The sequence below is a fragment of the Chiloscyllium plagiosum genome, unplaced genomic scaffold, assembly GCF_037043375.1.
Source record: "Chiloscyllium plagiosum isolate Xiang-an unplaced genomic scaffold, Cpla_swu_hap1 HiC_scaffold_14, whole genome shotgun sequence".
NCBI lineage: Eukaryota > Metazoa > Chordata > Chondrichthyes > Orectolobiformes > Hemiscylliidae > Chiloscyllium > Chiloscyllium plagiosum.
In genome coordinates, this window is record NW_028270152.1 from 8,672,738 (window position 1) to 8,699,082 (window position 26,345).

General features: G+C 41.6%; 1 protein-coding gene across 5 annotated transcripts in view; it reads left to right on the top strand.

Moving 5' to 3' along the window:
* LOC122558814 (MICOS complex subunit mic25-a-like) overlaps window positions 1-26,345 on the top strand; it is a 541,522-nt gene that overhangs the window by 9,280 nt on the left and 505,897 nt on the right. For all 5 annotated transcript variants that reach the window (XM_087994069.1, XM_087994071.1, XM_087994070.1 and 2 more), the window contains exons 2-3: window positions 9,494-9,569; window positions 17,081-17,150. In XM_087994069.1, coding sequence (XP_087850195.1) covers window positions 9,494-9,569; window positions 17,081-17,150 — 146 coding nt within the window. The remainder of the gene's footprint in view (window positions 1-9,493; window positions 9,570-17,080; window positions 17,151-26,345) is intronic.

Sequence of the window (26,345 nt, forward strand, 5' to 3'; positions counted from 1 at the left end):
AATTTACACTCCACTGCTATAAGTGAAAATTGAACTGATTTGTGCAGAGTTGTATTTTAGGATCTCAAGTTGAAATCTACGAAACTTAGATATGAATAAATGTCATTGTCTGCCTATTGTGTCTGTAATTGTTTTTAATTTTCCTTTTCTCTTTTTTATCCTTGACTTGTTCCATCGTGAATATGCTGACATTGTAAAGCTCTCTTTCTGTGGTGGTTGCTGTCAAGTTCACGTGGATATTATTGGTGATCTGATGCAGCTCATGTCTCTGATCAAATTAATTGGAACCCTGGATAGCAATTAAGAAGGAGAGCATACCAATGTTTTTATTATCTGGAAGAGCTCTTATACACAACTGAACATTCGTTTTCCTAACACTAATCACCGGCGGTATTTTTCATCTGTTAACCACCACCGTGTTTTCATTACCTGTGTTTTCCAGTTGATTAATTTACACATAAAGCCCAGGTAATTCTCACCTCAAAGGGGCAGGGAGCTTAATCACAATGAAGTAGAGACAAAAGCTCTATCCACTGTGGTCCTTACATCTCTAAAGGCATCAAGACTATTGCTGGACACCCATCACAAAAGTAGCCACAGAAGAGAGGTAGACAGATGGCAGCTATTATCCCCTCTACTGCCCACTGTCTGGACATGTTCATGGCCAACTTGGCAAGGCCAATGAGAAAGTCCTCCAATTTGCCCACGGCACTCTGCACCCGATGTCCAAAGATCAGTAGCATGGATCGAGAATTTTTTTTTTTATAAACCTGGAGAAATTTGCAGCACCTGCCTTCTGATTTTTTTCCACCTCTCCCAACTCTACTGGTGATCCATGAACATTCATAGAGATGTACAGCACGGAAACAGACCTTTCGGTCCAACTCGTCCACGCCGACCAGATATCCCAACCCAAGCTAGTCCTACCTGCCAGCACCTGGCCCATATCCCTCCAAACCCTTCCTATTCATATACCCAACCAGATGCCTTCTAAATGTTGCAATTGTACTAGCCTCCACCACTTCCTCTGGCAGCTCATTCCATACACGTACCACCCTCTGACTGAAAAAGTTGTCTCTTAGGTCTCTCATATCTTTCCCCTCTCACTCTAAAACTATACCCTCTAGTTCTGGATTCCCCCACCCCAGGGAAAAGACTTTGTCTATTTATCCTATCCATGCCTCTCATTGTTTTATAAAGTTCTATAAGGTCACCCCTCAGCTTCTGACGCTCCAGGGAAAACAACCCTAGTCTATTCAACCTCTCCCTATAGCTCAAATCCTCCAACCCTGGCAACATCCTTGTAAATCTTTTCTGAACTCTTTCAAGTTTCACATCTTTCTGTTAGGAAGGAGACCAGAATTGAACGCAATATTTCAGCAGTGGCCTAACCAATGTCTTGTACAGCCGCAACATGCCCTCCCAACTCCTGTACTCGATACTCTGACCAATAAAGAAAAGCATACCAAACCTTCTTCACCAAACCTTCTTCACTCTCCTATCTACCTGCAACTCTACTTTCAAGGAGCTATGAACCTGCATTCCGAGCAGGTTCAGCAACACTCCCTAGGACCTTACCATTAAATGTATAAGTCCTGCTAAGATTTGCTCTCCCAAAATGTACTTCACATTTATCTAAATTAAACTCCATATACCACTTAGCCTATTGGCCCATCTGATCAAGGTCCCGTTGTAATCTGAGGTAATCTTCTTCGCTGTCCATTGCACCTCCAATTTTAGTGTCATCAGCAAACCTACTAACTATATTTCTTATGCTCACATCCAAATCATTTTCATAAATTATGAAAAATAGTGGACCCAGCACCTTGTGGCACTCCACTGGTCACATACTTCCAGTCTGAAAAACAACCCTCCACCACTACTCTGTCTTCTACCTTTGAGCCAGTTCTGTATCCAAATGGCAAGTTCTCCCTGTAATTCATGAGATCTAACCTTGCTAATCATGGGGAACCTTATCGAACGCCTTACTGAAGTCCATCTAGATCACATCCACCGCTCTGCCTTCATCAATCCTCTCTGTTACTTCATCAAAAAACTCAGTCAAGTTTGTGAGACATGATTTCCCACGCACAAAGCCATTTGACTATCCCTAATCAGTCCTTGCCTTTCCAAATACACGTACATCTTGTCCCTCAGGATTCCCTCCAACAACTTGCCCACCATTGACATCAGGCTCACTGGTCTATAGTTCCCTGGCTTGGGCTTACCACCTTTCTTAAACAGTGCGCCAACGTTAGCCAACCTTCAGTCTTCCGGCACCTCACCTGTGACTATCGAATATACAAATATCTCCGCAAGGAGCCCAGCAATCACTTCTCTAGCTTCCCACAGAGTTTTAGGGTACACCTGATCAGATCCTGGGGATTTATCCACTTTTATGCGTTTCAAGACATCCAGCACTTCCTCCTCTGTAATATGGACATTTTCAAGATATCACCATCTATTTCTGTACATTCTATATCTTCCATGTCCTTTTCCACAGTAAAAACTGTTGCAAAATTCTCGTTTAGTATCTCACCCATCTCCTACGGCTCCACACAAAGGCAGCCTTGCTGATCTTTGAGGAGTCCAATTCTCTCTCCAGTTACCATTTTGTCCTTGATGTATTTGTAAAAACCCTTTGGATTCTCCTTAATTCTATTTGCCAAAGTTATCTCCTGTCCCCTTTTTGCCCTCCTGATTTCCTTCTTAAGTATACTCTGACTGCCTTTATACTCTTCTAAGGATTCACTCGATCTATCTTGTCTATACCTGACATATGCTTCCTTCTTTTTCTTAACCAAACCCTCAATTTCTTTAGTCATCCAGCATTCCCTATACCTACCAGCCTTTCCTTTCACCCTAACAGGAATATACTGTCTCTGGACTCTTGTTATTTCATTTCGAAAGGCTTCCCATTTTCTAGCCGTCCCTTTACCTGCAAACATCTGTGTCCAATCAGCTTTTGAAAGTTCTTGCCTAATACCGTCAAAATTGGCCTTTCTCCAATTTAGAACTTCAACTTTTAGATCTGGTCTATCCTTTTCCATCACTATTTTAAAACTAATAGAATTATGGTCACTGGCCCCAAAATGTTTCCCCCACTGACACCTCAGTCACCTGCCCTGCCTTATTTCCCAAGAGAAGGTCAAGGTTTGCACCTTCTCTAGTAGGTACATCTATGTACTGAATCAGAAAATTGTCTTGTACACACTTAAGAAATTCCTCTCCATCTAAACCCTTAACACTATGGCAGTCCCAGTTGATGATTGTAAAGTTAAAATCCCCTACCATAACCACCTATTAATCTTACAGATAACTGAGATCTCCTTACAAATTTGTTTCTCAAATTTCCTCTGACTAGTAGGGGGTCTATAATACAATCCCATTAAGGTGATCATCCCTTTCTTATTTCTCAGTTCCACCCAAATAACTTCCCTGGATTTATTTCTGGGAATATCCTCCCTCAGCACAGCTGTAATGCTATCCCTTATCAAAAATGCCACTCCCCCTCCTCTCTTGCCTCCCTTTCTGTCCTTCCTTTAGCATTTGTATCCTGGAACCTTAAGTTGCCTGTCCTGTCCATCCCTGAGCCATGTTTCTGTAATTGCTATGATATCCAAGTCCCATATTCCTAACCATGCCTTGACTTCATATGCCTTCCCTGTTAGGCCTCTTGTATTGAAATAAGTGCAGTTTAATTTATCAGTCCTACCTTGTTCTCTGCTTTGTCCCTGCCTGCCCTGACTGTTTGACTCACCTGTGTTCTCAGATTGATTTCTTTCTTCACTATCTCCCTGGGTCCCACCCACCCCTCACCCCTCCCCACCTTACTAGTTTAAATCCTCCCGAGCAACTCTCGCAAGTCTCCCTGCCGGTATATTAGTCCCTTCCAATTTAGGTGCAATCCGTCCTTTTACAGGTCACTTCCACCCCAAAACAGCTTCCAATGATTCAAAAATGTGAATCCTTCTCCTGTACACCAGCGTCTCAGCCATGCGTTCAACTGCTCTATCCTCCTACTCCTCCCCGCACTAGCTCGTAGCACTGGGAATAATCCAGATATTACTACTCTCAAGGACCTCCTTTATAAATTCCTGCCTAACTCTCTGTAATCTCCCTTCAGAATCTCAACCTTTTCCCTTCCTATGTTGTTGGTTCCAGTGTTTACAATGACCTCCTGCTGGTCCCTCTCCCCCTTGAGAACATTCTGCACCCATTGAGACATCCTTGATCCTGGCACCAGGGAAGCAACACACCATTCTGACTTTTTGCTGCTGGCCACAGAAATGTCTGTCTGTACCTCAGACTAGAGAGTCCCCTAACTCAATCGATCGCTTGGAACCCGACTTACCTCTCATTACATTAGAGCCAGTCTCAATACCAGAAACTTGGCAGTTCGTGTTACATTCCCCTGAGAATCCATCATTCCCTAATTTTCCAAAACAGCATCCTTGTTTGAAATGGGGATAGCCACAGAAGACTCTTGCACTAGCTGCCTACCTCTTACCTTTCCTGGAGTTAACCCATCTATGTGACTGTACCTGCACATTTCCCCCCTTTCTATAACTGCCATTCATCACATTCCCTTGCTCTTGTAAATTCCTCATTGCCTCTAACTGTCTTTCCAACCGATCCATTTGATCTGATAGGATTTGCAATTAACAGCATTTATTGCAGATATAATCCTCAGTAACCCATAAACTCTCCCTGAACTCCCACATCTGACAAGAAGAGCATATCTCTCTACTAAGGGACATTTTTGATTCTTTCAATCTACAGACTCAGAAAATAACACTGTCTTATTCTTCTGCAAAACATTGCTCCAGGTAAGATTAATACTTATGGCTTATATTTGAAGTTTTATCAATAGAAATAAGTCAATAAAACATATAATCAAGAAAGAACTCACTCTACTCACTGCAAACTTAGTTTAAGACCACACTTAAAATCCACTGATCTGCTTCTGTGCTGTGACCGCTCCCAGACAGGTTCCTCCAAGATCAGTTGTGAAGTTCACTGTTTTTTAATTTTCCCAGACGCACTGCGATGTCTAGCGATACATGAATTCAACAGCAAAGGCAGTAACTGCTACCTCTGTCAGTTAGCAATGTGGGTTTGTTTTTCTCGCGCGCGCTCTCTCTCTCTCTCTTCTGGAATTCGAGGAAATCACCTCCAACACCTAAAATACTCAAAAAAAGGAGCAGCTGTTACAGCCAGAAATTTTTCCCGTCGTCCATCTTGGATTACTTTCACAACTTTCAGTCACTATAAACATTTGAGTCCTTTATGAAGTGTCATTGCTGTTGTGGTGCAGGAAACACAGCCAATTTGCAGACAAGATTCCACAAACAATGATGGGCTGAAGGGTCTTTTCTCCGTGCTGTAGATCTCTATGATTCTGTGAAGTGAGAAATGGTAATGTGTAGGTTGAAGGATAAGTGTTGATTCAGATGCTCTGGTGCACACCACACCAATATTCATGTGGTTTGCAGGACAGTAGCTCAGACCAGGAGCTGAATTTTTTTTGCCAGCGACAGACTACCTCTGTTTTGTCCTGAAATGACAAAATACTGGAAATGACAGTGGGTCAGGCAGCATTCATGGATAGAGAGCAAGCTAACATTTTGAGTCTAGATGACTGTTGATCAGAGCTGACGTGAGTTATGGAAGGGGCAGCATTTATGCAAGAGTGGGGGAGGGTGGTGGAATGCTGGGGGAGAAAAGCTGCTGATAGTTCAGATTAAGTGATCGGATTATGAGAATGGCAGAACAATGGTGTATCTAACTGCCAAACTGGAAAGAACAGTCCTACTTGAGTGGGGGAAGGGAAGTGAGGACATGGTGAAAGAGATTGCAACAAGTAAAGCTAACAGACAGAGAGGAAAGGGGAGTGAGTTCACAATCTGAAGGTGTTTAACTCAATATTAAGACTAGAAGGTTGTAAAGCACTGAGTCTGAAGATGAGATGTTTTCCCTCTAGTTTGTGCTGTGATTCACGGGAGCATTGCAGAATGCTGAGGACAGACATGTAGGCATGCAAGCAGAATGCTGTGTTAAAATGACGAGCTACGGGAAGGTCGGGTTCATGCTTGCGCACGGACTGGAGGTGTTCTGCAAATTGGTCACCCAGTCTGTGTTTAGTTTCACCAGCGTAGAGTAGGCCACATTGGATGCAGTTTATGCATTAGACCAGATTGGAGGAGGTACAGATGAAATGCTGCTTCACCTGGACTTAGGATGCGTGGCTTGGAAAAGTAGGCTTCAAGTCAAGGGCGTAATTGATATGTGGAGCTTGTTCAAGGAGTAACTATTGAATGTCCTTGATAAGTATGTACCTGTCAGGCAGGGAGGAAAGGGTCGTGTGAGGGAGCCGTGGTTTAATAAGGAATTGGAATCCCTTGTTAAATGGAAGAGGGCGGCCTATGTAAAGATGAGGTGTGAAGGTTCAATTGGGGCGATTGAGAGTTATAAGGTAGCCAGGAAGGACCTGAAGAGAGAGCTAAGAGCAGCAAGGAGGGGACATGAAAGGCCCTTAGTTGGTAGGATTAGGGAAAACCCTAAGGCTTTCTATAGGTATGTCAGGAATAAAAGAATGACTAGGGTAGGAATAGGTCCAGTCAAGGATAGTAGTGGGAAGTTGCGTGTGGAGGCTGAAGAGATTGGGGAGACACTGAATGAATACTTTTCGTCAGTATTCACTCAGGAACAGGACATTGTTGCCGATGTGAATTCTGAGTCACAATTAAGTAGAATGATGGCTTTGAGGTATGTAGGGAAGAGGTGTTGGAAATTCTGGAAAGGGTGAAAATAGATAAGTCCCCTGGGCCTGATGGCATTTATCCTAGGATTCTCTGGGAAGCAAGGGAGGAGATTGCAGAGCCATTGGCCTTGATTTTTATGTCCTCATTGTCTACAGGAGTAGTGCCAGTAGACTGGAGGATAGCAAATGTGGTTCCCTTGTTCAAGAAGGGGAGTAGGGATAACCCTAGTAACTATAGGCCGGTGACTCTCACTTCCGTTGTGGGCAAAGTCTTAGAGAGAATTGTAAGGGATAGGATTTATGAACATCTGGATAGGAATAATGTGATCAAGGATAGTCAGCATGGTTTTGTGAAGGGCAGGTCGTGCCTCACAAACCTTATTGAATTCTTTGAGAAGGTGACTAAGGAGGTGGACGAGGGGAAAGCGGTAGATGTGGTGTATATGGATTTTAGTAAGGCGTTTCATAAGGTTCCCCATGGTAGGCTACTTCAAAAAATACGGAGGTATGGCATTGAGGGTGAGTTGGAAGTTTGGATTAGGAATTGGCTGGCTGGAAGAAGACAGAGGGTAATAGTTGATGGTAAAGGTTCATCTTGGAGTGCAGTTACTAGCGGTGTTCCGCAAGGATCTGTTTTGGGACCATTGCTGTTTGTCATTTTTATAAATGACCTGGAGGAGGGACTAGAAGGTTGGGTGAGCAAGTTTGCAGATGATACGAAAGTTGGAGGAGTTGTTGACAGTGAGGAAGGATGTGGCAGGTTACAGTGGGATATAGATAAGCTGCAGAACTGGGCAGAAAGGTGGCAAATGGAGTTCAATGTAGCTAAGTGTGAGGTGATTCACTTTGGTAAGAATAACAAAAAGATGGGGTACTGGGCTAATGGTCAGATACTTGGTAGTGTGGATGAGCAGAGGGATCTTGGTGTCCATGTACACAGATCTTTGAAAGTTGCCACCCAGGTAAATAGTGCGGTGAAGAAGGCATATGGCGTACTGGCTTTTATTGGTAGAGGAATTGAGTTCCGGAGTCCTGAGATCATGTTGCAGTTGTATAAGACTCTGGTGCGGCCGCATCTGGAATATTGTGTGCAGTTTTGGTCGCCATACTATAGGAAGGATGTGGAGGCACTGGAACGGGTGCAGAGGAGGTTTACCAGGATGTTGCCTGGTATGGTAGGAAGATCGTATGAGGAAAGGCTGAGGCACTTGGGGTTGTTTTCATTGGAGAAAAGAAGGTTTAGGGATGACTTGATAGAGGTATACAAGATGATTAGGGGTTTAGATTGGGTTGACCGTGAGAACCTTTTTCCACGTATGGAGTCAGCTATTACGAGGGGGCATAGCTTTAAATTAAGGTGTGGTAGGTATAGGACAGATGTTAGGGGTAGGTTCTTTACTCAGCGAGTCGTGAGTTCATGGAATGCACTGCCAGTAGCAGTGCTGGACTCTCCTCTTTATGGGCATTTAAGCGGGCATTGGATAGGCATATGGGCTAGTGTAGGTTAGGTGGGCTTGGATCGGCGCAACATCAAGGGCCAAAGGGCCTGTACTGCGCTGTATTCTTCTATGTTCTATGTTCTAAGACTGTTTAGGCCCTTGGATGGTGAGCAGGGGATGAATGAAGGGGTCGGCATTGCACCCTCAGATTTGAATTCACTCCCATTTCTTCCCTTTCTGTTAGCTTTGCATGTTGTCTCTCCCCTCCTTCCACTCCAGTGGGATTATCTATTCTTTCCAGTTTGGCAGTTAATCACACCAGTGTTCTGCTATTCTCACATCCTGATCACTTAATCTGCACTATTAGCTGCATTTTCCCCCCAGCACTCCACTCCCTCACTATTGCATAAATGCTACCTCCACCACACTTCATGTCTGAAGAAGAGTCATCTAGACTCAAAGCGTTAGCTTGATTTTTCTCCATGGATGCTGCCTGACCTACTCCAGCATTTTTTGTTTTGTACAAATTCCAGCATCTGCAGTAATTTACTCCTACTCTGTTTTGTCCACTTTGTACTGGACTAGAATTTGCACTCATGGCTGACAGATAAAGAACGGACACTTCGGTGACATTCCTGAGGGCTGCTGATGCCTGTGCTGCTGCTGCTGCTCTGTGTGAGCAAAGTACTGCTACATTGCCAGAAATGCCATCTTGCAACTGCAGTGTTCACTAGAGGCCTGACCTGAAAGGTCTGATTTTTCTGCTTAATGGCATCTTGTGAAAATGAGCAGTGAGTTATTCCTGCCTGAAACGTCTTCCTGAACCATCACAATCACCATCAAAACAGATCACCTGGCATTCAGCTCATGGCTATTTGTAAGATGTTGTTTTGTGCATATTGGCTTGAGAGTAATATGATGTCTCTTTTGCTTTGAGACTCTTGGAAGACACATTTATTGGAAGCAATAAAAGTGCACCTGCCACTTACTTTCTATAGCCAATAACAAATAAAGTCATTGTTAGTGTCTTCACTGGGAGCCTCGTTGCTGAATTAACATCAACCAGTGATGGAACCTGTATTCTTATAGGTCTAGAATGGCACAGATATGCAAAATATGCACTCACTCGCTGAACTATTCGGAATAGGCACTGATTTTAATTTTGCAAAGTTGCTATTTTTCGACTCTCAGCCATACTGGTTCTATTCCTGTTGCAATAACATTAGTAATGATTATGGTGAAGGCTCCTTATAAAGAATGTCATTGCCTAACAAAACACATTTCTTTGCAGCTATCTGATAACCTTGTCTCAAGGATGAAGGATCTGCCCCAATCAACGTCAAAACCATCAAACTCCATCCCTGGAGGTATGTGAAAGATTGACATTAGGATTTCAACAAGAGCTGATGGTATTGAAGTGAAACATTCATTTTCTTTCTAAGAGTTAGTATGAATGCTGCGTAGCTTCTTTGGAAAATTTGAAGATTCTCATGCATGCTTTAGGTGGGTGGGGACAAGGAGATTATAATAGTAGATGCAGGTCAGTATGATTATGAACCAATATCTTGACACTGGCATTCCCCCACCCCTTCAACTCCCACCACCACCCCCACCACCACCAACGATGCTCTGTTAATTGATTAATGTGTTCAAAAATGCCATTGCTATTCATGGGATTGTGCATTATGGAAAATAACTATACTGTTTGCCTCAAAGATTCCAGAGTATTTAGTTAAAATATGCTTTGAAAAATAAGGAAGAAAAGTTTCATTCACCTGCCATGACCTTAGGATGTTGCAAAACGCTTTGATGTCACTTTTTGAGATATACTTATTATATTATAGGAAATACTGTAGTCAATTTATGCATGACAAAGCCTCAAAAACAGCAATTGGTACTGACCAAATCATTTACCTTGAGTAAGATGCAGGAGCATAGATAGGCTATTCGATCCATTGAGCCTATTCTGCCAATAAAGGCATGGCTGACATAATCTTCAACTCCACTTTCCTGCCTCATTCTCATATCCTTTGACTTTGCTGATTAAAAATTTCTCTACCTCAGCTTTGAATATACTTTAATGATCCTGCCTTGACAGCCCTCTGTGGTAAACAATTCCACAGATTCATGAGACATTGAGAGAATAAATTCCTCCTCATCTCAGTTTTAAAATGTGTGAATCCTTATTCTGAGATCTTTCCCCCGGTCCTACACTTTCCCACAAAGGGACACAATCTTGCTGCATCTTCCTGTCAAGCCCCTTAAGAATTCTCTGTGTTTCAATCAGGTTTCCCCTCATTTTTCTAAATGCCAACGTCCAGAGGCCCAAGCTACTCAACCTCTCCTCATAGGAAAATCCCTCTCTACCCGCGAACCATCCAAGGTACCAGATGAACTCCCCTGTTTTTTTGACTAGTCTGGAGAGCAAATAGAGCTTCAGGTAATTTGAATGGAAGGACCTCTGATACTGCTGCAGTCCCTTGGTCCTGTACTGCAATGTCAACCTAACTTCTGTGGTCAAGTATCTGGAGTGGGACTTGAACCGACAGTCTTCTGACTCAGAGATTGCAGAGCCATAATTGACCTTTTATGAAAAGGCACTATGTGAATGTTAAGTTTTTAACACATACGGTAATAATTGCAACAATATTAGAAGTAAGAAGGTCAGCAATTGTGGGCCAGATGATAGGGAAATCAAAGGATAAAGCAAACGGGAAGCACTAACATAGATTGCTAGCTGCACATTATTACTTTTTTGAATAGAACATTCTGGGTAAAGGAAAGTAAAGCTTTCTGTGAGCAGGAAATGAAATGTTTCTCAGGCTCCCAAATTACATCTACAATCTTTTTATATCCTACATTATGAGTAAACCGATCAGATACCAAACTGAATAAATTCCTTGCAATTTCTGCAATATTGTGACATGAAACATTTTTTCATACAGGAAGTTGTTGTGATATAGAATACATTATCTGAATTCTGAAGGGTTCAGTCGTAAGTACTTGAAGGAGTACTGTTTACAGGGCTGTGAGGGCAGAACAGGGCTGTAGAATTAGTTAGCTAGGTCTACCAAAGATCTAGCACAAATGGTCTTGCCTGCACTAAATCATTTTATGACATCCTCATTTCACCTGGACCATTAGAGAGTGAGTATGACAGAGCACCAGTTTTTTTTAATACAGTTTGTCTCACCTATCACAGATAATTACAGTGCAGAAGAAGGTCATTTGGCCCTGTTGTGATTGTAATAAGGTTAGCCAGATGGACCTCCTAGACAATAAGTTCCCTGATTGGAGCTGTTAATCTGGTCCAATAAGAGAATCCTATCTGACAGATAAGAACAGGAGTGTCGAACTAGGCATTGGCCTAGGGGTGTTGTCACTGGTCTGTTAAGCCAGAGATCCAGAGAATGTCCTGGAGATCCCAGGTTCAAATCCCACTATGCCAGATAGTGGCACTCCAGTCCAATAAGTATCTGGGATTAAGAAGTGACCAAGGATGATGAATCCATCGTTGATTTTGACTAATACTTGGTGCGTTGGAAAATGCACCTTGATAACTTTTCCTGTTTGTTTGTTTGTTCCTTAAGCAGTGCATTGGAGATGAGTGAACTTAGTCAATTTGTCTGACTGGAGGTACAGTTTTTTTTAAGGATGTATTAATCTGGTATTTTTGTTGCAAAGAAAGTTGAAAAGCCTTTGATTTTGTACTGTACAGCTGGGCAACAAAAAGAAAAAAAAAGAACAGGAGTGTCAGACATCTTGTTCACTCTTGAGAGCTGGCTCTGAGGGAGTTGGCTCAGTGTCAAGGACTCTCCACATGTAAATAAAGGGTGATGTGGTAATGGGATACCAATCTCTGTGGAGTTATTTCAGTGGTGACGAGAAAAGCCTGCTCCTGGAGAAATTCACTCGCCACAATTGAATTTGAGTTGGGGTAAGCATTTCTGGCATCCTATTGTCATTTGAGAAGCTTGACTCATTTGATCCTGCCAGTCAATACTGTGTCCAGTATGTGGGATGAATATGTTTTATTTGGGCAAATAACATTGTGGGCAGATGAAAAGCAATGAATAATTCTCCTGACAGCTTGGGATCCACAGCTTTTTCAGTTATTAGGAGCCCAATATTTTCTGAAGCACTAGATACTAAAACCTTCCAAGAGTTGACGGATTTAGTTAAGGAATACAATAACCCCAAACCACCTCTAATTCTGAGGCTCTGTTGGTTTCCCTCGACAATTTGAGAACCGGGGAAATCCATATTGGGATGTTTGACGAGGTTATGACAACTGGCAGAGGCATGTGACTTTGGTTTACTTTTTAATGAGATGCTGAGAGACCATTTGGTATGTGGGATTAATGATGTAACCATGCAAAAGTGCCTACAAGCTGAAGTCCAACTGGACTTCGAACAGGCATTACAACTGGCTTTGTCATTGGAAAATACAGCAAGTGGAGCATATGAGTTGCAGGGTATTCTGATAGAAGTGGACACCCTTACCAGACTGACTGAGCTTGCGAAATACCGCTTAAGTGAAGGCAATTGCATATCCTCACTCAGGACATATCCTGAATAAAGAGACTCTAGGTCAGCCCACAGCAAAACCCCAAACAAAGGCAAACCTTGGCCAAATACTTAACATTTTCTTCAGGATCTGGGCTGGCAAGCCATTGTCATTACAGTTGGTATGTGGATTCGAGACATCAAAAGAGTCCCACTAGACATAAGTTGAGTAAGAGAACTCATAGGCCGATATCCAGGAGAATGCACGCCCTGGAAAGTCCACCTATATCTGGCTTGGAACAATTACATTTCCTAGCAATATCCAAATCAGAACCAATCAAAATAAAAGCCTGGTGAAATGGTCACCTGGTTCTCGTGGAGTTCAATACTGGCACAGCCATTTCAGTGGTTGCTGAATCAGTCTTTAACAAAATTCACTCTGGATTCTAACCCTTATGTTTGTGCAAGACCTCGGCTGAACTGAGAACTAAGACTGGGAATCTTTACAGATTAAGTGTACAACTTCAGTCCCAGTCTCTTAGAAGATGCAGCTGGTTTAGTTACCACTGGCTGTAGTAAAAGGCTTGGGCCCAACCCTGATGGGGCAAAATTGGTTGAGAAAGATTGACCTAGATTGACAAATTAATGTTCAATTAGAAAATGGCTGCCTGAGTGAAGTCCTAATTAAATACCCAGACGTTTTTCAAGAAGGTCTAAGGACTATCAAAGGAGCTAAGGTCACCTTTCATGTTGACCAGGGAAACAACTTTACAAATCTGTGAGCCCCCTCACCCAGTGCCATTTGCCTTACGGGCAAAAGTAGAGGCTGAAATCAGACGGCCGTAAAGTGACGAAATTGTCAAACCGGTCCGGTATGAGGAATGGGCAGCACTGGTTGTACCGATTGTGAAACCCATTGGGTCAGTTGGCCTTTGTGGGAATTTAAGCAAATGGTAAACTGCTTTTTGCAGCTGGATAAATATCCAACTGTTTGCACAGAGGATTTATACGCAAAGCTGGCAAGGGACTGTCCATAACAAAGCTAGACAAGCAATTAAAGATTCCCAGAAATATGCTACAATCAATACCCATAAGTGTTTGTACCAATGTACAAGATTGCCATTTGGGGTATCATTAGCCTGTGCAATTTTTCAGCCGACGATGGTGAACATTTTACAAGATCTACCCCAGGCCGCCATTCATTTAGATGGTATCATATACCATCCATCATGGGGGATTGGGGGGCTGGGGTGGTAGTTTGGTGGGGGGGAGCACAGCGAGTGGGCGGGTGGTGAGGGTGAAACGGCATCAGCAATGCCAATGCTAAACAAGAGAGACAATTTACTTCAATGGATGCAGTTTGGTATAATGGCCCTGCATGGGTAAGAGGCATTATTGATGTGGGGTCAGGTCCAGTGACATATAAAGTTTAGGTAGGTGCTGCAGTCCTGAACAAGCTTGTGGACCATATGAAAGCTGCAAACACTCAAATGGTGCGGAAGCAAAACATGCCAGACTCCTTTACTGCCTTTCCAACTGTTCAGGAACCTGTGGGTCCTCTTTTTCTGTCAAGTGTTGAAGATTCCTTGGAACTTGAGTTGGTCATGGTGGACATTGTTGCCTTGACACCTTTGTTGCCTGAAGAGGATAATGAATTTTTGCTGAGATGCTCCAGGCACAAGAGGCGAGCTACACGCTGCTCACATCAGAGGCAGAATTGGCAGAACTTAACCTGGGGCTAAAACACCCCAGCAGGAACTACCAGAAAAGGGACTAGTCTATGTCCTTGGACTCAGAGGGATAGGAATCTAATGATTGTCATGAGGCGAGCCAGGTGGATCTCCTGGAGTATGAGTTCCCTGTTTGGGGTTGTTAATCTGGCCCAATCAGGGATCCCTGACTGACAGATATAAACAGAAGGGGCAGACGTTCTGCTCACTTTGAGAGCTGGCTGTGAGGGAGCTGGTTCAGTGACAATGACTCTCCACGTGTATATAAAGGATGTCGTGATGATGGGATACTGGCTTCTGTGGAGTTATTTCAGGCCCATCATGTCTGCATTGATTCTGAGTATTTTATCTTAGTGCCAGTCTCTTGCCTGTTCTCCATAGCCCTGCACATTGTTTCTTTTTAAATAACTATCCTCTTGAATGCCTCAATCAACTCTGCCTCCATACTTCCAAGCAGTGCATTCCAAGTCCTAACAACCTGCTGTATGAAAATAGTTTTCTTTATCATCTCACATTTGTAAGGTTTGGAAATAGTTAAATTTAAAACACAGTCTTGCACAGTTTTAAATTGGAGGCTTGAGGACAAATTGCCTGTGGGATCTGGCCAAATTTATTCCTCAGCAAACAGAGGCATTGTTCTTGGTACTGAATAAATTATATTTGATCAAGCACTATCTGGAACTTGGAAACCAGACATCACAGTCCTCTCTTGCTCATGAACATTCAATGTAATAATTTGCAAAATTGTGACTTTTTAATTAGGAATCAGTAACAAGTCTGAATTCAATGTAGTTTGGAGTGGTTCAATACTAGGGAATTCTAAATAGACTTCAGTTTTGGCAGGGAACCTGAACTTTGTGGATTGAACTGGGATTTGTCAAGGCTATGTTCAGTTTCTCATTTGGAAGGTCTACAGGGGCAAATTATAAGCTTTGCTGAGAAATCTTGTTGGTATTTGATGCTTTGAGCAATATATTCTAAAAATGAGATTAACCCTTTATGACCTAATTCCAATTTTATTGTCTTATGGACTATGTTTATTCAGTAAATAGTTAAAACAATTTGGATAACTGAAACCATTGTTTTAACCTTTTCATGAGCTAAATAGTCTTGCCACTGATTACACTGTCTTCCCGTCCCTTCCAGTCCTGTTATTCCTCTCCCTTGTTTCTCCTCTCCCACGTTTCTCCTCTCCCATGGCATTGCCAAAGGTTGAACACTCCACATCCATTTTGACCTAGAGATGAACTCCAGACTCCATTGGCAGTATTTAATCCAGGCAACAGAGGTCTTGACTGCCGGCTGAAGAGTCAGCAGAAGCCTATTCATCTCCTTTGGTCAAGGCATGCTGCACTGAATTCCAGTCTAGCCAGTTGCATGTCCTTCCTGGGACCACGGACCCTACAGACTGCAGAAATATTTTAGGGCTTATTGAATGATGAGTCCACCTCCCCTGCTGGTTGAATATCCACTTAGGGGCCTCAACTGGCAGCTGGGTGAGAGGGCTATTTATGAGCTGTACTTAACTGGGGGAGAGGCAAGAAGGTGATCAACATGGTCCCATCTGATTAACTACCCCCTGATATCCAAATGTTTCTTGGGAGGCCAAGAAATTGCATCTCATTCATTTCATTACACCTCAGTAGCATTTCTGTTCCTGCCTCAGTTCAATTCCTCCAAAATCTTCCTTTAGACGTTACTATCCAGATCCTTGTCTAGACAACTATCCTCTACCAACTATATCTCATCTATCCAGTACTCAGTCTGGCTCACTTCATACTTGCTGACCTATGATCTTGCCTGATCTCCCAACAATTTAATTTTAACATTTGCATCTGCGGGTTGAAAACCCTTCATAGCCTTAGCCCTCCTTATCTCTGTAACCTCATCCAGCTTTATAGCCTTTCAAAACTATCTGTGTTCGTCCGGGTATTTCTTTGTGTAGCTCACACTCCAAATGCCCCTTATGTCTTCACCTAGCTTTACTGTAAACTTTGGCATTCGTTTCATAAATTTCTTCACCTCATCTTCACTTGAATCTCTCATTTGAAAACTCCTTAAAACCAGTTATTTCATCAAGCTTTTAACAACATTATAATAATAAATGGCAGCAAGCTAAAGATTAGTATTGGTTTATACTTTTATATGGGATGTTTTACAGTATTAAAGGTGCTACATAAATATATTTTTGAGGAAGTTAGATATAGTTCGGTCTAGTCTTGTAGTTTGTAAAAGGGTTAGCTCTCGGGTGCTTGGGGAAGCTACTTCAACTCTTCTTGGTCAACAAGCACTTCTGTAAATGTACTTAACTCCTGGATCTGGTCCTTCTCACTCCCTTTTTAAATTTCAGGATTCTTGAGCCCTGGGATACCTGGAATGTTAAAAGTAAAATTTCCCTACACTTTAATGTTATTACAGTGGGAAGGAAGGGAAAAGTGAGATTAACAGGGGAACATTTCTTGAAACAGACTACAGTAGTGTTGTACCTGGAATGTGTGTTTTCCACCTGAAATTATGAAACTGGCCCAAGGCAACAGTTTCCTGAGTACAGAATGGTTCCTGAGTTGCATTGGAACTGTTATTACTGTTTGCAAACTAGGAAAATTATAACTCCGATCGTTTACTGGTTTCCACATTCATAGGGCCTGATTTCCAAGGGGGTGATAACATGACACTGAAACATTCTGGAACTGAAGAGGAGATGTACAAGAGGTAAGACATGCTTGCTCAAGCAATCTTTTTTAAAATACTCCCCTGCCAAAACTTTTCCGTTATAACTTTTATGTCAGAAAAGTACTATCCTATTGTGTTGCTTGTGGACCTTATGGTAGCTTTTCTAATAATAATTCTGTAGTTTCATTTCCAAAATTTATACTCTCGCAATCCTCTTCAGCCATTTGTCCCTTAGTCCATCTTAATAAAAGATATTATCTATTATTTATTTAATGATTGCTTGTGGCAACTTGGTATGCATGAATGGCTTCTTATTTATGGCATTAGGAAAATGAGAGCACATAAAAAAGAGCAAGTAGTTATTTGACTGAGGTGATTTGCAACAATTAAGGCTTTGGAAATAAAAGTTTCTGTTATTTGTGTGATCTCTGCATTTTTGTTAAGAAAATTTAACAAAGATAGTAATGTAATTGTCAAATAATTTAACTCACTAAAGGAAATAGTGCAGTGAATGGATTCATTTATTTACTTATTCACAGGGTGTAGCATGTTATCATCTAGTATATTCTGAAAGATTGACTGAGACCTATTGGTATCAAGGGATAGATGTTGGATATATTAATTAGAATTAATTGAGTTTGAATTGGTTGTATAATATGGTGTGCTAGTAATCAGTGGGTGTGAGTTTTATGGAGTGTGGCTAACAGAAATAAAGCTCTTACACAAAAATGTGGACTTGAATTTTCTTTAAATACAGTTATCTTTTGGAGTATAACATAGCAATGCCACAATTAATACCTGATTGCCTTCGAGATACAGCTGAATGTGCCACAAAATCCAATCAATGTTAATGGTCTGATCACCAGGGCGGAAAGCCTAGGTTCAATTTCACCTGCCCCAAGGTGTATCAAAATGGGTCTAAACAGGTTGATTCAAAATCCTCACAACAAAATGATTTTCAGTTAAGAGTTGGACATATTTTCCAAGTATCTCTTGTCAAGATGAAGAGGAAGAAGAAGGCTTATGTTAGAATGAAATGTGAAGGCTCAGTTAGGCAGTTGAGAGTTACAAGGTAACCAGGAAACACCGAAAGAGAGAGGTAAGACAAGCAAGTAGGGGACATGAGAAGTTGCTGGCGGATAGGATCAGGGGAAACCCTAAAGCTTTCTATAGGTATATAAGGGATAAAAGAATGACGAGAGTACGATTAGGGTTAATTAAGGACAGTAGTGGGAAGTTGTGTGTGGAGTCAGAGGAGATAGGGTAAGCACTAAATGAATATTTTTAGTCAGTATTCATATTGAAAAAAGACAACGTTGTCAAGGAGAATTCTGAGAAACAGGCTACTAGACTAGATGGGATTGAGGTTGACAAGGAGGACGTCTGGAAATCTGGAAAGTGTGAAAATAGATAAATCCCTTGGGCCAGATGGGATTTATTCTAGGAATCCAGGGAGGAGATTGCCGAGCTTTTGGCTTTGATCTTTATGTCATCATTGACTATAGGAATAGTACCAGAAGACTGGAGGATAGCAGATGTTGTTCCCTTGTTCAAGAAGGGGAGTAGAGACAACCCTAGAAATTAAACACCAGTGAGCCTTACTTCGGTTGTGGGTAAAGTATTGGAAAAGGTTATGAGAGATTGGATTTATAATCATCTTGAAAGGAATATGTTGATTAGGGATAGTCAACATAGTTTTGTAAAGGGTAGGTTGTGTCTCACAAACCTGATTCAGTTCTTTGAGACGGTGGCCAAAAAGGTGGATGAGGGTAAAGCTGTTGATGTGGTGGATATGGATTTCAGTGAGGTGTTTGATAAGTTCCCCATAGTAGGCACAAAATATGGAAACATGGGATTAAGGGTGATTTAGTGGTTTGGATCAGAAATTGGCTAGCTGAAAGAAGACAGAGTAGTGCTTGATGGGAAATGTTCATTCTGGAGTTCACTTACTAGTGGTGTACTGCAAGGATCTGTTTTAGGTCCACTGCTGATTGTCATTTTTATAAATGACCTGGATGAGGGCATAGAAGGATGGGTTAGTAAATTTGTGGATGACATTAAGTTATGTCAGTTGTGGATAGTGCCAAAGGATGTTGTAGGTTGCAGAGGGACATAGATAAACTGCAGAGCTGGGCTGAGAGGTGGCAAATGGAGTTTAATGCAGAAAAGTGTGAGGTGATTTACTTTGGAAGGAGTAACTTGAATGCAGAGTACTGAGCAAATGGTAAGATTCTTGATAGTGTAGATGAGCAGAGAGATCTCAGTGTCCATGTACATAGATCCCTGAAAGTTGCCACCCAGGTTGAGAGGGTTGTTAAGAAGGCATATTAATAGAAGGATTGCTTTTCGGAGCCATGAGGTCATGCTGTAGCTGTACAAAGTTCTAGTGTGGCCGTGCGTGTATTGAGTGCAGTTCTGATCACCGCATTGTAGGACGATGTGGAAGCTTTGGTAAGTGTTCAGAGGAGATTTACTAGCATGTTGCCTGGTATGGAGGGAAGGTCTTACGAGGAAAGGTTGAGGGACTTGAGGCTGTTTTTGTTAGAGAGAAGAAGATTGAGAGGTGACTGAATTGAAACATACAAGATAATCATAGGGTTAAATTGGATGGATAGTGAGAACCTTTTTCTTAGGATGGTGATGGCTAGCCTGAGGGGGCATAGCTTCAAACTAAGGGGTGATAGATATAGGGCTGATGTCAGAGGTAGTTTCTTTACTCAGGGAGTAGTAGGGGCATGGAATGCACTGCCTGCAGCACTTGTAGACTTGCCAACTTTACGGGCATTTAAATGGTCACTGGATAGCCATATGGACAAGAATGGGATAGTGTAGGTTCGATGGGCTTCAAATTGGTTTCACAGAGCAGCGCAACACAGAGGGCCTAAGGGCCTGTACTCCGCTGTAATGTTCTGTGTTGTATGTTCTATTTGTAAAGCTAAAACAAAAGGACACATGAGGTAAAGATGTCCTTCCTTAGCTTAGAATCATAGAATTCCTACAGTATAGAAACAGGCCATTCAACCCAACAAATCCACACCGACCCTCTGAAGAGTAACCTACTCAGACCTATACCCCTACTACTCTACATTCCTGATAAAGGGCTTATACCTGAAACAACGATTCTCCTGCTCCTTGGATGCTGCCTGACTGGCTGTGCTTTCCCAGCACCACCCTCTTCGATTCTACATTTCCCCTTAACTAATGCACCTAATGTACACATCCCTGAACACTGTGGGCAATGTTAGCATGACCAATCCACCTAACCTGCACATCTTTCGATTCTGGGAGGAAACCGTGTTAAGTTCCTTTTTCTTGAGATTCTTACACACTTGATGCAACTGCAAAACACTAACATCTATGAACAACAACCAAATTTTATGAAATGAATACAGTACAAGCTGTAGAGAAACTCTTAACACTCTTTACCATGCTTGCGAAGCATGTGGAGAGGTCTCCCTGAACAAACGAAACATCCCTTCCTTTATACAAAATCTTCACATCACAGTCAGTAATGTCCACAAAACAACCCCCAGCCACTCCCTCACAGTCCCATGCAACTCAAGACACAATACAGTGATCACATCATTTCCAGAAACAATATAATGTAAATCATTCCTTAATAGCAAGACCTGGTGCAGGTTGTTTTTATTTTGGAACTGTAGGGTGCAGTCAGAATTTTAATTGCAATGGTTTAATTGATTCTGAATAGATGATGATGATGCAAATTGCTCTGAATGGCAAGCGATGGGAATATAAATTCCTTACAATCTATCTGTAAGACAGAGACATCACATCCTATTCCCAGGGCATTCAACTTCATGCAGATCAGCAGAGCAAATTAACTCTTTAATATGTCAATAGGAGCACCCAGAGGAAACACACACAGACAAGCTAACAAGATTAGCTTGTTAATGAACCTGATGAATTTGAACAACAATTTGATAGTTTCCCAATTAATTACTGATACCAGCATTTAAAAAAATTCTAAACTATAAGAGCTATTGGTATATGGCAGTGGTTCGGTAGGAATAAAAAAAATTCTAAACTATTTGATATCTGAACATAATTTTACTAGCAGCTATGTTTGGATCATTGTCAACTGGACCTCCAGCTTATCAGTCCAGTGAAATAATCACTACTTTATAGTATCCTGAAATGAAGTTAACCTAAACCCTAAAATTAATCTTTGGAACACTTGGAAAATTTTCATTGGCGAGAGTGTTGTTGACACTTGTCTAGAATCATGAGCCACAACCTGGGATGGCATGGTGGCTCAGTGGTTAACCCTGCTGTCTCTCAGCACCAGGCACCTGGGTTCAATTCCACTCTGAGGCAACTATCTGTGTGGAGTTTGCACATTCTCCTGGTGTCTGTGTGGGTTTCATTCGGGTGCTTCTATTTCCTCTCACAGTCACAAAGATATACAAGTTAGGTAGATTGACCATGCTAAACTGTTTATAGTGTCTAGGGATGTGCAGGCCAGGTGGATTACCGATGGGAAATGCGGGGACACAGGATAGTGGAGGGGTGGTTATCAGTGGCATTTTGGATTACCGGTGTTGACTCGATGGGCTGAATGGCCTGCTTCTGCACTGTCGAGATTCTATTCTGTCATGTGATTATCTGGCACTTTCAGCATTTATTCAAAAATAATGCTTTCAAGGTGAGTTAGAGGTTGTAGAGAAAGGATTAGAAGGAGTGTTAAAAGCACAAGTAGACATGCTCATCTTGTGAATCATTGAGGGAGAAAGAATTAATTGGTCTAGTTGTTACTGAGAGCAAAATTTGACACACACATCCTGTTGGGAAAAGCATTACTGAGGGCTAGTCAATGAATAAGGTCATGCTAAATTTGCAATTTTCCTTTGAGATGCTGCAGGCTGTTGTAAAATGTTGCCACAACACGATGGATGCTGCTCATCCATGGCTAAGGCTGAGGTTTGAACAGTGTGTGGGGAGCTTTATGCGGTACCTCAGTGCATTACATCCCAGCAGCTCTCATTTCTAATATGTTGTGCCTGAAATGGAAACCAATACATTTCTGCACATTAGAGTCCTTTAATGTCAAAAACTATAACAAGACAAAAATCTGTCATTCTTTGGAATTTGCAGCTAATTCTAAAGATGGGGGAGGGTGTTTTACTGCTTTGAGCTGAGTTTGCTAATGCACCAAGAGCTAGGATGACTCCAGATGATCAGCAGTCATGACAAGTCCAAGCAGCAGCACGTGAGACTAAGGATGTGTACATAGGTTTGTCCATAATAGTAAGATATCACTTTGTCTGTTAAATAAACCTGTTTGAGATATTCGAGCAAATTAAACCTAATATACTACTTCATAGAGTCATAGAGATGTACAGCATGGAAACAGACCCTTTGGTCCAACCCGTCCATGCCGACCAGATATCCCAACCCAATCTAGTCCTACCAGCCAGCACCTGGCCCATATCCCTCCAAACCCTTCCTATTCATATACCCATCCAAATACCTCTTAAATGTTGCAATTGTACCAGCCTCCACCACATCCTCTGGCAGCTCATTCCATACACGTACCACCCTCTGAGTGAAAATATTGCTCCTGAGGTCTCTTTTATACCTTTCCCCTCTCACCCTAAACCTATGCCCTCTACTCCTGGACTCCCCAACCCCAGGGAAAGACTTTGCCTATTTGCCCTATCCATGCCCTCTCATGATTTTATAAACCTCTATAAGGTCACCCCTCAGCCTCCGATGCTCGAGGGAAAACAACCCCAGCCTGTTCAGTCTCTCCCTACAGCTCAAATCCTCCAGTCCTGGCAACATCCTTGTCAATCTTTTCTGAACCCTTTCAAGTTTCACAACATCTTTCTGATAGGAAGGAGACCAGAATTGCATGCAATATTCCAACAGTGGCCTAAGCAATGTCCTGTACAGCCGCAACATGACCTCCCAACACCTGTACTCAATACTCTGACCAATGAAACAAGGAACTGCAAAGGTTGAAAATCTGAAGTAAAAATAGAAATTGCTAGAGAAACCAAACAGTTCTGTTGGCATGAAGAAGGGCCACTGGACTCTGTTGAATGTGAACTCTGGCAGCAACTGTGAGAGAAGACAGACCTGCTGAGTTGCTCTAGCAATTTGTTTTTACTAATCCATTATGAGAGTGGTAATAATGTGCTAAGGAACACAACAAGAATATATCAGAGGGTGCAATTTGGCTATTTGCAACATGTGATCCTATCAAGGCTGTTAATATTTCCACAGCATTTTACACTGGAAAATGAAAATGGCTGAAGTATTACAATTTATGCAATATAGTGAAAACGTGTAAGTTAATTGCACAATAGTTGCACATGAACTACCTCTTACATTAGCATTTGCATTCTTTTGAGACTGTGAAGGGAGGATGGAACAGAGGTACTAGGGGACTGGAATATAAGGATTGGTGTTTTGTGTGTTAGAATGTAAATAAAAGTTTATTTGCATTCCAGAGAGAGAGAGAGAGAGAGAGAGAGAGAGACAAAAGCCACTTATGGATTAAGCAGAGACAAAGATGCAGCTGATTTAGAACAGGGAAAGCTTTAGAGAGCAGCGTCCGCAGTGCAGGCCAACACCCTGACATCGAGATCTCGGGTTAAGTTAAATCCACATGGACTCAGCAACATATGTTTTTATCCACAGTGTTAGGACAAACAATGAAGGCAACTTGAACCATGATGTAGCTACTATCTTGTGATCCTGACGACTGCTAACTTGGAGATTTCAAGCTTGCAAAGAACCTTTTGGGTCAATCTTTTTTTAATCTTCGATTGTTGGCATGTGTAAAGTTGAGGTACTGCAATTTACTTTGGCACTTCTGAATTGTAGAGAGTCAGTCAGGAGCGTCAGCAAGGGTTCCCACTCCTGATTATTATCATCACGAGATTGCTGCTAGGAATTGCCCTTGTTACTCCGGGAGAAAGGTATATCTATTTGGTCTGTGAGGATGGGAACAGGCTTGTTCAAACTGTTTGTTGGAATTGGATAGCATACCAACACTTGCTGCCAAATATTATATGAACAGTGGATGCTTGGTAAAAGAACAACAGGTCCTTCCAAAAGAAACTGAAAGGGTGTGTGGAGAGACGAGACAGAATTCTATTTTTAACACTTTTTTAAAATAAAAAACTTTAGGATCTAGTAATGAGACCTACAAGTGACTGCCTGAGTTTAGTTGTATGTAATTATTTAATTTCACTGCTGAGTGCCCATGACTTTGATTTTTTCAGCACTCCCTGTTTGTTTCTGCGTTCTGCTTTCTCCCCTTGAGGGCTGCAACAATTGCTCATGAGAAGAAACAAAGTAAAAATTCAGTTCCTGTGCATGCTTTTGTTTTAATGTATTTGTTATTCCTTAATGCATACCTCATAGCAATTTAATTTCCAAGTCTCATTGTTGTAATAATGTGCAAAGAACAAAGGTTTTGCCAGAGAAGTAGGATCCAAGCACTTTATTCCCTCCAAGGAGGTACAACTCTGTTCTTCTCATGCACATTCTATTACTATTCTAACCTCCAGAAACAAAGAAGGAATCTGCGAGTCAGGACATCTGAAATGAAAATACAAAAGGCTAGAAATACACAGCAGATTTGTTAACATCTAAAAGAGCAACTTATGTTTTATGAATTTTATAAATAGACTTGTTGGACCAAAGGGCCTATTTCGATACTGTAGGGAATCATCTAAAATCAAGTTAAGGGTCATTTGGACCACCCCACCTTGAACTTCAAATTGGTCTTCTCTTTCAAGTGCTGGCTTAATTTGTTTTGTGCATTTCAACCTTTTATGTTTATAATTGCTTAGGATGTAAACCTGGAAAAAGTGAGGACTGCAGATGCTGGAGATCAGAGCTGAAAATGTGTTGCTGGAAAAGCGCAGCAGGTCAGGCAGCATCCAAGGAGCCCTTCTTCAGGAAATCATGCCCGAAACGTCGATTCACCTGCTCCTTGAATGCTGCCTGACCTGCTGCGCTTTTCCAGCAACACTTTCAGCTAGAATGTAAACCTGGTATTGCTAAGTTGGGTGATATACTGTTCTGTAACAATGAGAATAGTATACCCTGCACCACATGAAATGTATTTTGCTGCAACTTTCAATCTGTGGTTATGATGACTGCTGTCTGGAACTTAAGCTCACTGTTTACCTAGCTGAAAACATCTATACACCAGAACAGAATTTAACCTCTTCCATTAATTTTGAACATCTCATCAAATGAAACCTCAAACAAATGAAAATTCCAGATTAGAAAGCACATGTTAATAGTTAAAACTATTTAAACCATTAAGCCATGTTCAATCAAGTTTCCTTCTTTTAAACCTTTTTTAGGGCTTCCATGTATTCCTCACCATGTGTGAAGAACAGAAGTGATCATAATATTCTCATGATTTGGAGATGCTGGTGTTGGACTGGGGTGTACAAAGTAAAAAATCACACAACACCAGGTTATAGTCCAACAGGTTTAATTGGAAGCACACTAGCTTTCGGAGCGACACCTGATGAAGGAGCGTCGCTCCGAAAGCTAGTGTGCTTCCAATTAAACCTGTTGGACTATAACCTGGTGTTGTGTGATTTTTAACATAATATTCTCAATGGGCTTGGATCAAAGCTTTGTCCAGAGAAAGGATCGTGCTTCTAGTTTTTGTCTTTGCTACAGCCCCTGTTCACTTCATAAGATTTCCCTGGTACTTGTCATGGATCTCTATCAAATCCCTGCTCAGGCAGTTGTAAACTATGTTGTATAAGATAGTTAAGACCTGAAAGAGTTAACTGACATGATGAGCAAAATTCTGTCCACCAGGATATAAAGGACTGTTTAACAGGGCTCTTGTGATGCAGAGGTAGTGTCCCTATCTCTGAACCAAGAGATCCTGGATTCAAGTTCCATCTGTTCTAGAGGTATTCCAGAATAACATCTCTGAACAGGTCGAATAAAATATTCATAAAAGAATGTTTACAGGGAAGCGAACTGGTTTCTAAATTTTTATTCTAAATTTCAACAGCAAACTGAATTAGTATTATATACTTAGTCTTAAGTTTAGCCTATTGTGTCACAGGAGACAATCATGTATCTTAAATGTAATGTGAATAGCTATTAAGTAAAATGGAATAAACCCTATTTACTGTTCATAAATTGAGCCTATGTCCTGTATATAAAGTTGCGTGGACGTCCTTCCCCAAACAGTGTAGGTAGCTTAATCTAATAACAGCAAGAAAG